General features: G+C 33.9%; 1 protein-coding gene across 6 annotated transcripts in view; it reads right to left on the bottom strand.

Moving 5' to 3' along the window:
* The window catches only part of IBTK (inhibitor of Bruton tyrosine kinase), a 101,670-nt gene that overhangs the window by 43,769 nt on the left and 41,813 nt on the right, over positions 1-16,088 (bottom strand). For all 6 annotated transcript variants that reach the window (XM_077903260.1, XM_077903256.1, XM_077903261.1 and 3 more), the window contains exons 17-21: positions 12,177-12,278; positions 7,911-8,028; positions 4,564-4,624; positions 3,653-3,774; positions 2,082-2,194 (exon numbers count right to left, since the gene is read on the bottom strand). In XM_077903260.1, coding sequence (XP_077759386.1) covers positions 2,082-2,194; positions 3,653-3,774; positions 4,564-4,624; positions 7,911-8,028; positions 12,177-12,278 — 516 coding nt within the window. The remainder of the gene's footprint in view (positions 1-2,081; positions 2,195-3,652; positions 3,775-4,563; positions 4,625-7,910; positions 8,029-12,176; positions 12,279-16,088) is intronic.

Here is a 16,088-nt window from a genome sequence, read left to right as displayed (position 1 = left end):
TACCTATTTATGTCTTATTGCCATAGACATACATACCATTCTTTAAAGCCATACTGTAGTCTCATTATTTTATGGTCACACTTCCATATTTTCATCTAAAGAAACTATTAACTATTAAGAAACTATTAGATAGTTTAATCTGGATCTAATCAGATAAATCTATAATGTGGAATAATAGTCTATACCACTGATCTGAACTTTTGAAAACAAAACAGAAAGATATGAGAGGTGCTGCAATAATTAAGAGACATTAATAAGCAAAGGCAATGTCTATCTTCATAAGATACCAGGTCATTTTTAAGGATAAAACACAAAAGGCTATAAAAGTATTCTTAAACTATTAGGGATATCTGGATAGAGACTATAATTCTAGGTAATATTAGTGAATTAATGTTAATTGTCTTAGATGTGATAATGATATTATAGATGTGAAAACAATATTGTGGTTATGTAGAATATCCTTATTCTTAGGAGATTCATATAAGTATTAATTCATATCAAACTGTCATGCCTACAACTTCCAAGTGGATCTATAAAAAAGTGTATAGAGGGATGCCTGGGTGGCTCAGTGGTTGAGCGCCTGCCTTCAGCCCAGGGCATGATCCTGGATTCCCGGGATCATGTTCCACATCGGCTCCCTGCATGGAATCTGGTTCTCTCTGCCCATGTCTCTGCCTCTCTGTCTTCATGAAAAAGTAAATAAAATCTTTTAAAAAAAATGTACAGAATGCCTGGAGGATAAGGGAAGAGAGCATGCAACAGAAAGTCTGTTAGAAAACATGTGGTAAGAGGCTAACAATCTGAATGAAAGTTATATATACAATTTTTTTCAAAATAAACTGGGAAAAAAAATTTAGAAAAACTACATAACCTTTACTTTCAAATAGCTCACATAATGCACAGATATGAAATGTGTTATATTATATCACTGGATTATAACCTAATGCAAATGAAGGGCATCTTGCTTGGAGCACTGATATATAAATGAAATGGATCTATATGATAAGAGTATCTCTGTCATGCTTTGCCTATCTCTAACTCTCTATGCCACTAGACAGGGTAGTTTTTCTAAAAAATTTTAACCACTCACATCATATGCCTTAAAAATCCATTAACTAGGGGCACCTGAGTGGCTCAGTTGGTCAAGTGTCCAACTCTTCATTTCAGCTCAGGTTGTGATCTTAGGGTTGTGAAATCAAACCCCACATTGGGCTCTGTGCTGGGTCAGTCAAAAAAAAAAAAAAAAAAAAAAAAAGCCCATCAACTACCCATAGCCTTCAGAATAAAATTCAAATTCCTTAGTTTAGCATAAAATACCTCCTATATCTGACCAGTTTTTGACTACCACCTATATGCACATACTCCATATGGCTGAGTCATGCTAAACCATAGGCATAAGAAATTTGCAGTTCTTTCTAGGGCCTCTAGTCTTGGGAGCATATTGCCCCTTTTGCTTAGTATGTCTATCAGCCTGCCTCCTTTTCTTGGCCAACTCCTCATTCTTCAAGATCCAACTCACATATCATTTTCCTCTAAGAAGTCTTCCCTGATCTTCTTAGACTAATATGGGCTCTTCTTTTGTGTTTCCAAAGCAAACTTCAATCAGATTATTAAAATATACTATCAAAAAAATAAAATAGGGCAGCCCGGGTGGCTTAGCGGTTTAGTGCCACCGTCAGCCCAGGGCGTGATCCTGGAGACTGGGGATCGAGTCCCGCGTCAGGCTCCTTGCATAGAGCCTGCTTCTCTCTCTGCCTGTGTCTCTGCCTCTGTGTGTGTGTATCTCTCATGAATAAATAAATAAAATCTTTAAAAAAATAAAAATAATAAAATAAAATAAAATAAAATAAAATAAAATAAAATAAAATAAAATAAAATAAAATAAAATAAAATAAAATAAATAAAATAAAATAAAATAAAATAAACTATCATTTTCTGTAGCCTCCCTAAGACAAAGACTATTTTCTATTGCAGTAGGCCTGGCAAATGACATGCAATAGTATTTAATATGTGTTAAATGAATTAGGTAACAGACTTGAAAGATTAGATCAGGAAATAAATCCTAAGACACTTTCACTAACCTGTAGATGGTGGACTCTGAATAACATCTGAAAGGTTATAACCTCCAGAACTATCTGAACGCTTACGCGGCTTCTTTTTTGCTTTTGTTTTTGCCTTCTTGAACATACTTTCCCTATGAAAAAGAGCAAATATAGAAAATGCATTTTTTAGAAATAAGTTACGGATTAACAACAGAACTACAAATTCTGAGTATATATAGCATTTTAGTCAAACAGAGAACACAAAAATATGCATGCTCTATTTGCATTTATCTATGTGGCCCAGAGCAAATTACTCTGTTTCAATGAACCTCAGTGTGATACTCTTAACTTGTTCTAACTCTACTATTTCTGTAAAATAAGATCATATATAGGAAAATAATTTGAAAAGTAAAATCAGTTATCAGAAACTTTAAGCAATCCAAATGCTAACAAACTCCAGAAAAAGGGTTAAAAAAGACCTCTGGAACCCAAGAGCAGTTTCTCAGTGAGCTATACAGTATACATAGTAAGTGACTTGAATGCCTAAAGATTTTAACAAGTCATTTATCAAGTAGAGGAAAGTAATTCTGTAACCAGTTGATAAAGGAGCCTAACACCCAGATTGGAAATTCTAAATTCGGCTTGTCAAATGGTTGGCTACACTATAGGGAGATACTGTAGAACCTGGGATATTTTGTTGGAGGATTTCCAAATGTCAGTCACTGTAGGTCCTATCTTGAACCAGTAAGGTTCTCTATAGAGAAAATTTTATATAGAGAGCTGATGCACTCCTCTTAGGTTCAAACTCTCCAGAGGGCAAATATTTCTGCCAAGAAAGGGGCACAGGAGGGGCAATCACTTCGTTGAATGGGGTTCAGAAAGAGATCATGCTCTTTGAAAGAATCTCAAGGGATGCCTGGGTGGCTCAGCGGCTGAGAGTCTGCCTTTGGCTCAGGGCATGGTTCTGGAGTCCCGGGATCAAGTCCCACATCAGGCTTCCTGCATATGGAGCCTGCTTCTCCCTCTGCCTGTGTCTCTGCCCCCCTCTCTCTCTCATGAATAAATAAATAAAATCTTAAAAAAAAGAAAAAAAAAGAATCTCAAAAAATGCTCTTTTCCAAATCTAATCACTTAACCTGGTTGTCATAAACCTGGTACCTCTAATTCTTAAGCCTTTCTGGAATTTTGCTTTAGTTTTCTTTTTGTTCTAAGTCATTACACTCTCAGCAACCACTTTCCAACTTCCAAAACTGTACATCTCCTAACTGCTGTTTTCTCCTTTCCTGTTCTCCCTGCTCTAGTGCAATATGCCTTTCTTATTTCTTTATCATAATTTCAGCAGGGTTTGGGAAGGTAGCTAAGATAAATGCACTTATTCAATTTGACATTTTAATTTGAAAGCTGTATTCCTTCTATATTTATACTTAATTTTGTTACATCTGTAAACAGTTATACACTTACTTTCTTATAATAAGGCTAAGAATAAATATAAATATATACTTATGTCAGGATTCTCCAATTTTTCTTTTTCAGTATAAAGCTGTTAAGAGTGTCAAAGATTGAGGAGGGGGAGAGGAAGGAGAGGAGGGAAGAAGAGAAACAGAGCTTACGAATAATTTTGTTCCATATTTATTTCTTCTTTCAAAAAGACATCTCCATCTTCTACTTCCAAATAGCTAATATCTGGTCCATCTTGGTATGGTGTAATGACTCTTCTATCCATTGCTGGAATCTATTTATATTTAAAAAAAAAAAGAAAAAAGAAAAAGGTGTTCCTTTTTAAATACAAGATTTGTAAAGACTTTTAAAATAATAGGTAAATCCCACTTGTTTATATTGATATGTGGTTACATTAACAAGGAAAAGTCTACAATGCCTAATGACTTCCAAAGTCCAAGGTTTACAACAATGGAAAGAAATTGGTTAGATTTATTCATTTATTCCAAAAAACTGTCCAAAAAAAAAAAAGCTCCATCTTATTATCACATACAAATTAATTCATTTCTTAGGGATCATGTGAATCCTTATTTTTGTACTATCCTAAACTTTGGTATAGTAACAAATAATGAAAGACTCAAAAAGCTTTCAATAACTTTCATTTAGAAAGGAATTAAAATAGGGATGCCTGGGTGGCTCAGCAGTTGAGTGCCTGCCTTCGGCCCAGGGTGTGATCCTGGAGTCCCAGGATCAAGTACCACATTGGGCTCCTTGCATGAAGCCTGCTTCTCCCTCTGCCTGTATCTCTGCCTCTCTGTCTCTCATGAATAAATAAATAAAATCTTTAAAAAAAAAAAAAAAAAAAAGGAAGGAATTAAAATAGATAATTTTATCATTGAATACTTTCAATTTTTGATTATCACACTAATCTGTGGGATCTATAAAAAAAATTATGTCCTCATTTTTAAAAGATCCTAATATATTAGAATTCATTAGGAAATTATTCCATTGAGAAGTGTGACCTAATATAATATAGTACTACTTTGGTTTTATTATATTATTGGAAAAAAATAATAAACCTTACCATTTTTCTATAAAACACAGAAAGATCCTTCAAAACACCATCACTTAAAACATCAAGAGACCTAAAAAATAAGATAAAAAATTCTATCTTGAGGACTTAATTTACATTGCTGAATAAGTAACAGTTATTTTTAAAATCAATATGCCAGCTATTACAAATTCTTTTTGGAAGTATATATAGTTATATATTTTAAATGAACCACATTATATATATACAAGTACCTTCAATAAAACAACTCTTAGAAAGGATTTTTCTATCACTCATTTATATCATAGCAAAATACTATAGTTCTTCCTCAACATCCCAATAAATCATAAATTAAAAATCTCTTATGTCAAAAATACATTTAATATACCTACCTATTGGACATCACAGCTTAGTCTAAACTACCTTAAATGTGCTCAGAACATATACATTAGCTTACAGTTGGCCAAAATCATCTAATGTAAAGCCTATTTCATAACAAAATATTGAATATCTTATGTAATTTATTAATTACTGTACTGAAAATATTAAACAAGTGTGTCAGTTGTTTACACCCTTGTGACCCTATGTGTCACTGGGAACTGTGGCTCCCAGCCCAGGATCACCAGAGAATATCGTACTACTTATCACTAGCATGGAGAAAAGATCAAAATTCAAACTTTGCAGTACAGTTTCTACTGAATGTGTATCACTTTCACACCACTGTAAAGTGGAAAAATCCTAAGTCAAATCATGGAAAGTCAGGGGTTACACATATTCATTTTCCAACCTTCCAATCTTTAACTACAAAAGGAACACTATATTGACATAATACAATGGCCTGATACCTGAATTTTATCTAGAACTATCACTCACAGTTACCTGAATGCCTCTGAGCAATGCACTTCACTTCTTTGGACTTTAGTATGTTCACGACATATAAAATAATGTTTGGACTAGATCAGTTGCATTCAAAGTAGATTTCAAGGAACTCTCAAGTTCCAAAGAGATAATTTTAAAGCATCAGTGAAAAAGTTTACATTTTAAAATATATTTAAACTATTTTTACAAGTGCAAAACAACTTGTCTATTCTGTAAAATATCAGTTTTTAACATTTTAACGATAATTAACTTGTGATGTTCTATCAGTTTCGGTGTAGCTCTCCTTTTTGAACATCTCTACATATTTATCTACACTCCTAGGAAACATATTTGATAAGGAATAATTATATCTGTACAATCTTTGTTTTAATCTGAGTTACACATATCTACTCATGTAAAATTACACAAGTAGACATCACCACAGCACATGTGTCTTTTTTAATGGTTCACCTGACTAACCTGTCACAACATAACAATTGAACAATGGCAGTGAGACACATCATTTTCCAATATGATATTTATAGATAGATTTGGTATTTATTTTGCATTTTGGTTGATTCTTATCTGACAAACTGAATGAGCTTAATTTGGCAAGCAAAAACTGCTTTGATTACAATTATTAATATAAGATCAGCAAAGAAATTTATTACGAAACCCTAGCCAGGTTCTGATACTAAAATACTATTGGCATTTTAAAATCACATTGTCTGTTATCCCATAACATTAATTTGCATTTGAAAAGCATTTTCTACAAAATAACAAAGCATTATACTATGAAAAGAATTTCCTCTGAATTGAACTATATGTAACAATTATTAAGAATCTGTTAGTGATTCACCTAAAAATCAGAACCTTTTATTTCAATCATATTTTAACATTAGTTTCATTAAAGATTATCCTGTCTTTGAAAGGTAAGATATCAAAAACCTGTTACCATTTATAATAAATTAAATGGATCAAGATTTTGATTGCCAAAAAAGGGTTCCTGCATTTTCTCATCAGTAATAAGAGGATATAAACAGAATCTACTTCTTCAGAAGGTTTTCATGAAAATCAAATGAGATCTACATAATACTTTTTGAATGCTCCCTGGCACATAGTATTTGCTATCATTATTATGACTAAGAAAAATACGGCGGCGCCTGGGTGGCTCAGTGGGTTAAAAGTGTCATGCCTTAGGTCATGATCCAGAAGTCCAGGGATCGAGCCCATCATCAGGCTCCATGCTAAGCGGGGAGTCTGCTTCTCCCTCTGCTCCCCACCCCACTCATACTCTTTCTCACGCTCTCAATTAAAAAAAAATAAATAAATAAATAAATGATACTAAAGCTTCAAAAATGCAAACTGAAAAAAATGCAAATTGACTCATCTAAAACTTCTATGTTCACCAAACATTTTTTCTCACCGACTTTGTAGTAATAGAAATTTGACCTTATGTTAAATAAATCTGTAAACTTATTTCCTTAAACAATTCCACTAAGACAGTTGAAAACATGGGATAAAATTTCCAAGATCCCTGATTCTAAAAAAATCTAATAACTCCTAAATTATTAGCATTAAATTTTTCTAATCCAAGTAAACATCCATAATATGAAATACTAGCTTATAAAAAGAGTGTATATATTTAGCCAATTGTTTTATGTAAAATGTGTCACTTTTTATAAGAATCATTTCATTATTCATTGATTCCAACATAAAGACTTGAATATTCATCAAGCTTGCAACAAAATAAACCAACTAAATTTTCAGGCCATCTGCTGGGCCTAAGATTGACTAAGGAAGCAATATGTAATATAAGAAATATCCAAAGAGAGGGGCAGCCCGGGTGGCTCAGCGGTTTAGTGCCGCCTTCAGCCCAGGGCCTGATCCTGGAGACCGGAGATGGAGTCCCACATCAGGCTCCCTGCGTGGAGCCTGTTTCTCCCTCTGCCTGTGTCTCTGCCTCTTTCTCTCTCTCTCTCTCTCTCTGTCTCTCATGAATAAATATATAAAAATCTTAAAAAAAAAAAATAAAGAAAAAAGAAAAGAAATATCCAAAGAGAAAAATACAAGGAGAAAAGGAAATAAACTAATAACAAATTTTTCACATGCTTACATGTCAATTAAATGTTATCCTATTTAGTATTACATAGTTTCCAAAAGCCAAAGTAACATTGCTACCTTTTTTTTTTACAACTTTACAGTTGTAAATCAACCCAGACAAGAGATATGTACACTATAAAAAATATACTAGTAATAATATTTTTTTCATGAATTTCCAACAAGACTGTAAGCTCTCCACTGAGTCCAAGGATTTTGTCTGTTTTGTTGACAGTTGTATCTTAGCAGTAGCTGGCATATATGAGGCACTTAAATATTGATGGAATGACTGAATCCTCAAAATTTTTATTTTCTACAAATCTGCAATTTATCATTATGCCTTTTTAAATTAGTAACATATCAGCTATAATATATAAATAATTGCTTTCACAATGGTCATATAATGTATGCACCCAACCTACCTTGCTTCAAGTAAAGCGGCCATATTCAGTCCTATAAACTGCAAACAAGACAGTTTCAATTGTTCAGCATTATACATTGCTGCAAACTCCAGTACCATAGTAGCATTCTTAAGGGTAACTACAAAAAGAGTCAAAATGAGATAAAAGCCATATTACTAAAACAAATACAATATACTTATTTTTTTAAAGTTGTCAGGTTTGAACATTAGGAACAAGGAAGTAGTTTCTTGCTAAAAAATAATGTATACTCCCTCAAAACTATAGAACACTTCTGAAAGAAATTGAGGAAGACACAAAGAGATGGAAAAATATTCCATGCTCATGGATTGGCAGAATTAATATTGTGAAAATGTCAATGTTACCCAGGGCAATATACACGTTTAATGCAATCCCTATCAAAATACCATGGACTTTCTTCAGAGAGTTAGAACAAATTATTTTAAGATTTGTGTGGAATCAGAAAAGACCCCGAATAGCCAGGGGAATTTTAAAAAAGAAAACCATATCTGGGGGCATCACAATGCCAGATTTCAGGTTGTACTACAAAGCTGTGGTCATCAAGACAGTGTGGTACTGGCACAAAAACAGACACATAGATCAGTGGAACAGAATAGAGAATCCAGAAGTGGACCCTGAACTTTATGGGCAACTAATATTCGATAAAGGAGGAAAGACTATCCATTGGAAGAAAGACAGTCTCTTCAATAAATGGTGCTGGGAAAATTGGACATCCACATGCAGAAGAATGAAACTAGACCACTCTCTTTCACCATACACAAAGATAAACTCAAAATGGATGAAAGATCTAAATGTGAGACAAGATTCCATCAAAATCTTAGAGAAGAACACAGGCAACACCCTTTTTGAACTCGGCCATAGTAACTTCTTGCAAGATACATCCACGAAGGCAAAAGAAACAAAAGCAAAAATGAACTATTGGGACTTCATCAAGATAAGAAGCTTTTGCACAGCAAAGGATACAGTCAACAAAACTCAAAGACAACCTACAGAATGGGAGAAGATATTTGCAAATGACATATCAGATAAAGGGCTAGTTTCCAAGATCTATAAAGAACTTATTAAACTCAACACCAAAGAAACAAACAATCCAATCATGAAATGGGCAAAAGACATGAACAGAAATCTCACAGAGGAAGACATAGACATGGCCAACATGCACATGAGAAAATGCTCTGCATCACTTGCCATCAGGGAAATACAAATCAAAACTACAATGAGATACCACCTCACACCAGTGAGAATGGGGAAAATTAACAAGGCAGGAAACAACAAATGTTGGAGAGGATGCGGAGAAAAGGGAACCCTCTTACACTGTTGGTGGGAATGTGAACTGGTGCAGCCACTCTGAAAAACTGTGTGGAGGTTCCTCAAAGAGTTAAAAATAGACCTGCCCTACGACCCAGCAATTGCACTGTTGGGGATTTACCCCAAAGATACAAATGCAATGAAACGCCGGGACACCTGCACCCCGATGTTTCTAGCAGCAATGGCCACGATAGCCAAACTGTGGAAGGAGCCTCGGTGTCCAACGAAAGATGAATTGATAAAGAAGATGTGGTTTATGTATACAATGGAATATTACTCAGCCATTAGAAATGACAAATACCCACCATTTGCTTCAACGTGGATGGAACTGGAGGGTATTATGCTGAGTGAAGTAAGTCAGTCGGAGAAGGACAAACATTATATGTTCTCATTCATTTGGGGAATATAAATAATAGTGAAAGGGAAAATAAGGGAAGGGAGAAGAAATGTGTGGGAAATATCAGAAAGGGAGACAGAACGTAAAGACTGCTAACTCTGGGAAACGAACTAGGGGTGGTAGAAGGGGAGGAGGGCAGGGGGTGGGAGTGAATGGGTGACGGGCACTGGGTGTTATTCTGTATGTTAGTAAATTGAACACCAATAAAAAAATAAATTTAAAAAAAATAAATAAATAAATTAAATCACAGAGAGAAAATCCAAAAAAAAAAAAAATAATAATGTATACTAGAGCAAATATAGAATGCGGTTTTCCATCCCAATGTGCCAAACCAATTTTAAATGACTGGTTATGAGGAGAAATAAGCACACCAAAAGAAAATAAAAATGACATGTTACAGTGTCACCTAAAAGCAAACACACATTACAACTGACCATCTTCCACCTAACATTTTTACAGTAGTTTTAACTTTCACAGATAAACAACTTTCCTTTTCATTTATATAGCACAGAATAGTTATTCTCCTATGAAACTAAAAAGATCTTAAGACTAAGAGAATCTAGGAATATGGCTGGCTCAGTCAGTAGAGCCTGCAACTCCTGATGTTGAGGGGAGTCTGAGCCTCATTTTGGGCACAGATATTACTTTCAATTTTTTTAAAAATATATTTTAAAATAAAAAGTAAAATTAAAAAAAGCCAGGGGTCACGTTAAGGGTAATGTACAAAAGAAGACTAAGATACACTGATGAAATCAGCCTATAAAATATATTTACACTGAGTAATCCATCAGAATTTGTATGGGTGTATTTACATAAACACATATACACACTATATATTTGAAAAATAATTACATTTAAATAACACTGTATTCATGCCATGTATTCATTATTCATGCCAGTGCAGAATCTGGTACACTGTACCAAAGATTCTTGATTTGATTACAATCTTAGTACTTTATATATGAAGTGTCCTATTTTGCTAGAGGCCATCTAAGAATATTCTATCTACCTAGCATGTAACTTGGATTTCTCAAACCCCTCCATTCTTTATTTACTGTGAGTTCTAATGAACAGAAGAACACACCTGTTTTCTACACCTGGCTTACTCCACATGCTTTTTTCTTCCTTGTAACTCTGTCAAAAGGTATAACTACAATCCATAATAGTCTGCTCCACTCCTAACCAAACCTAAAATTTCAACTAATCATGAACCCAAAGTCTCCCCTTTCGCAAAAATAAAAATGGATCATATAAAAACTCTAGAGTTGTTCAGCTAGGAACAAGGACTGCCCAATACTAAAAGGCCACACCTCTGTTGAACCCTTCCCTTACTAGGTTCTAGGAAAATCAAGATATTCACTGGTAAGACAGTTGTGCAGCATGGGCCAAAAAAGAATACAAGCAGTGCCAGGAAAGTCATTTGAACAACTGAAAATATCTCCAATATGTATACTTTATTCCTGTTATACTAAAATAAAGAATGCAACAAACATTTCCATTTTCTAGCTTAAAACACTAGAACTATTGTTCTTTTTGATAACCAAGGAGAAGATATTCCATAAAGCTCAAGAAAAGTAAGTAAATAAGACACCAGAGCTAAGACAAACTATCAGCAATTACAAATTAGAAAATTCTGACAGGAAATCCCTTCATGTGGCAGTGTGACAATGAAAATGAACAAAGATAAAATTATAATCTTTTGTAACCTAGAGTAAGCAATTAAAAATATCTAAAGAGAGGAAGACATAATTACTTCCAACAGGAAGATTAAAAAAGAGAGAAGTAGAAAGAAAAAGGACTTAAAAGATTACTGTGACCCTACACAGAAGGGATGGATAAGTGATCTCAGCTAGCAGAGTGACAGAATAAAAAGGTGGGGGAAATGTGATCAATAAATATAATTAAGATGCAGCAGTTCTGTCAAATGAAAAAATTTGGATGTAAAGAACAAAACAAAAAATAGCTCTGGGTTTCAAAAGTTTAATGTTCAAATGTTCAAAAAGACAGCAACGAAATTTACTGAAATAATGAAGTATTTATTAAATGAAATAACAAAGAAAGAAATAAAGAGTTTAAAACAAAAGAGATGTGTTTTGATCAAATATATAAATGAGACCATTATATAAAAATTCCAGTGACTAGTAAGAAAGAGGTAGCTAAACACAGACCTACAGCTAAGACCAGGGCAAAAGGAAAAAATTCCTTTCAAATGCTCATCTTTGAAATTTCAAAATAAAGTTCCTATCATCTTCATGATTCAAGGTTTTATGACAGTTTTAAAAAACTTAACATTCAATTATAAGATGTACTTATTTTCACATATTAATGCATCTGAAATAAGAACGTGCTTACTTACAATGACACAAAATAGTTTAAATGTTTTAACAGTTTTCATGATTCAAAAAAATAATGACGCAGTTTTCCACAAATGGCATCATAAAGTCAATGAATAATCCTTTATCGACCTGAAAACACGGTTAACAGTCAAATTCAAAAATACTAAAAAAAAAAAAAAAAAAAAAAAAAAAATCAAAAATACTCACGTTTCTCAGTTAATGCTACTTCACAAATCCCTTTCAATCGAGTTATAAGAAGCTGATCAGCCACCACAAGAACACTACAAACAAAATCCACATTTTGAGATTCTAAAAAAAGAAAATAAACAGAACTATTATTTTGTAAACATTACATTTATGAAAAAAGTTTCAATTCATTAAGACACAAAGAAGATTATGACTATTTTCTAAATGTTGCAATGCCAATATGATAAACAGCAATAATGTGAGAATTTTCTACCTTGTAAGTAGAAAGCTGAAGAGAAATACACCAAAATGCCCTGGTTCACACCACAACATAAAATGGGCAACTTTAATTGATCTTTTTAGCCTAGAAGGCTACTAGAATGCCTGCCTATTTAAAATCTCCCATGTTGTTAGATAAGTATTTCTCAATCTAATAAATACAGGGAAAATTCAAATCTCAGCATCAAGTTTATTATGTAGGTATATGTTAAATACATATAGCATATATGTTAAGAAAATATAGAGAGAAAGGGGTGAATAATACTCTTAGATGATCATTTTTGTTTTAAATAAAAAAGCCTAAAAGTACATTGTCTTCTTAATCCATAGGATGCTCTTTAATTTAAAATAAACTTCTTGTTTCTGAGCATTACTAATGGCCCTAAGTAATAACCCTGAGCCACTGCCAGAATAGCAACATAAATACAAAAACAAAACAAAGCCACAATAGAAAGGGAAAAAAAAAGACTAAGAAGAAAAAATGTAGAAAAATCATTTTTCACAAAGGAGGAAGAGGTGAAGTCACTGAATGGCAAACTAAGGACTACTTCTAGAACTCCTCTTCTCCACAAAAGCAATGAAGATACTATGAAAATTGTCAAAATCAACTTTTTCAAAATTCTAGAAATTAGCCAAAGGCTTGCAATGACCTGGGGAGTGTTGACTCAAGAAAAATGGCTGAATCTTGGTAAAAACAGTAAGTGGTGGGACACTGTAGCTTTTTCTATTTAAATCCTCCTTTCCCCTCCTCCACAGTAGTCTTAAAAACCAATAACCCTGCAATCATAGTGGAAAAGAACCACCATTAAAGGAGGTAGAAGAGTTATAAAGAAACATTATCAAAGAATTCTCATTATTTGACATGTCTGACAGTTCCCTGGAAATCCCCACTGGAAGGTTGCTCTGACTTAAAGCTTTGCTGGTCTGAACAGCCTCTTCTCTCAGGGCATTTACTAAAAAGAATCAGTAGCAATTGTTTAACATTGAAGCTGACTGAGACAATGACAAGAGAGCAAACAAGAAGCAGATCAAAAAAGGTTTTTAAGTTAGAAAAGAGATATTGTTATGACTGGATGTTTGTGTCCCCTGAAAATTCACATGTTGAAGCCCTAATTTCCAGTGAGGTTATATTTGGAGATGGGGCCTCACAGGAAATAATTAAGGATAAATGAAGTTATAAGGGTAGGGCCCTGGTCCAATAGGATTAGGGTCCTTCTAAGGAAAGAGGTATCAAAGAGGTATCTATTTACCTCCCTCCCTCTTCCACTCCCTAAACACACACACACACACACACACACACACACACACACACACACACACACAGGAAAGGCCATGTGAAGACATAACAAGAAGGCAGAAATAGTCATCAGTACAGCAATAAAAGAACTTGAATATAGATATTCATGTTCAAATATGGATAGATCATGGAAAAAGAAAATCAACCAGGAAACATCAAACCTGACCAATACTACAGACCAAATGAACCTAACAGATGTATACAGAACATTCCATTCACAAAAAAAACACAAATCCTTCTTGGCACACATAAAACATTCTTCAGAGTGCATCATATATTGGGCCACAAAACAAGCCTTAACAATTTAAGAAAATTGTAATGATACCACTATCCTCTCCAACTACAGTGGCATCAAACTAGAATAACAAGAGGGTATAGGGGAAATGTGTAGATATGTGAAAATTAACAAAATCAAAGACAAAATCAAAGAGAAAGCAAAAAATATCTTGAGACAAATGAAAGTGGAGATACAACATACCAAAACTTACAGGATGCAGTAAAAGAAGTTCTAACAAGGACATTAATACTGATAAATGCCTTAATGAAAAAGAAAGATCTTGAAAAAACCACCTTAGGGTTTTTACACAATAAGGACTACAAAAAGAAGAAACAAAGCCCAAGTCAGCAGAAGGAAGAAAATAATAAAGACTGAGCAGAGGGGTGCCTGGGTGACTCAGTCGGTAAACATCTAACTTTGTCTCAGGGTCCTGGGAGGCACTGGGATTGGGAATCTGTGCTCAGCAGGGAGTCTGTTAGTCTGCCTCTCTCTTTGCCTCTCTCCTGCCCTCATGCTCTCTCTCTCTCTCTAATAAATAAAATCTTAAAAGAAAAAAAAAAACTGAGCAGAAATAAATGACCTAGAGGCAGCATAAAAACAAGGTCAATGAAACTAAGGTTATTTGAAAAGATAAAATTAACAAGCCCTTAAGTAGCCTAAGAAAAAGGATCCCCCAAAATAAAATTCTAAATGAAAGAGAAGACATTACAAGTGATATAACAGAAATGCAAATTATCAGAGACTAATATCAACAATTATAAGCGAACACATTGCATAACCTAGAATAGATGAATTCCTAGAAACACATGATCTATGAAGACTGAATCATGAGGAAACAGAATCTAAATAGACTAAAAACAGAGTAAGGAGACTGAATCTGTAATCAAAAATCTCCCCCAAAAAGAAAAGCCCTAGGCCAGATGGCTTTGTGAATGAATTCTACCAAACATTTAAAGAAGAATTAAAAACAATATTTCTCAAAATTGTCCCAAAAAAAAAAAAAAAAAAAAAAACTGAAGAAGAGGGAACACTTCTACATTTATTTTATGAGGCCAGGATTATCCTGATACCAAAAGGAGTCAAGGACACCACCAGAGAAGAAAATCACAGTATAGTATCACTGATGAACATATGTGCAAAAATCCTTAATAAAATACTAATAAATCAAATTCAATAGCATGTTAAAAAAGACCATACACCATGATCAAGTACAATTTATGTCTGGATGCAAGGATGGTCAATACATGCAAATCAATGAATGTGATACTATCTTAACAGAATAAAGAACAAAAATCATATGATCAATTCGGTACATGCAGAATATGCATAAGACAAAATTCAACATCCATTCATGATTAAAACTCAACAAGTTAGGTAGAGAAGGACTGTGCCTCAACATAATAAATTAGGCCACCTATGACAAGTCCACAGCTGACACCATACTCAACAGTAAAAATCTGAAAGCTATTTGTCTAAGATCAGGAACAAGACAGGGATGCCCACTCATGACACTCCTACTCAACACAGTACTGGAAATCCTAGCAAGAGTAATGAGGCAAAAAAATGAAATAATCATCCAATAGAAAAGGAAGAAGTAAAACTATCTCTGCAGATAACAAGGTCTTATATCTAGAAAACCCTAAATATACCATCAAAAATCTATTAGAAGTAATAAACTCAGTGAAGTTGCAGGATACAAAAATCAACACAAAAATCAGTTGCTTTTCTATGCACAATGAACTATCCAAAAAAGTAATTAAATGTCTATTCTACCCAAAACAATCTACAGATTCAACAAAATCCTATCAAAATTCCAGTGACATTTTACACAGGAATAGAAAAAGCAATCCTGGGCAACCCAGGTGGCTCAGCAATTTAGCATTGCCTTCTACCCAGGGCCTGATCCTGGAGACCTGGGATCAAGTCCCACGTCAGGCTCCCTGCATGGAGCCTGCTTCTCCCTCTGCCTGTATCTCTGCCTCTCTCTCTCAATCTGTGTCTCTCATGAATAAATAAAAAATAAAATCTTTTCTTAAAAAAAAAAAAGAAAAGAAAAGAAAAAAGCAATCCTAAAATGTAT

This window comes from Canis aureus, chromosome 7 (genome assembly GCF_053574225.1).
Source record: "Canis aureus isolate CA01 chromosome 7, VMU_Caureus_v.1.0, whole genome shotgun sequence".
Lineage (NCBI taxonomy): Eukaryota > Metazoa > Chordata > Mammalia > Carnivora > Canidae > Canis > Canis aureus.
This window is presented reverse-complemented; position numbering and strand designations above follow the sequence as displayed.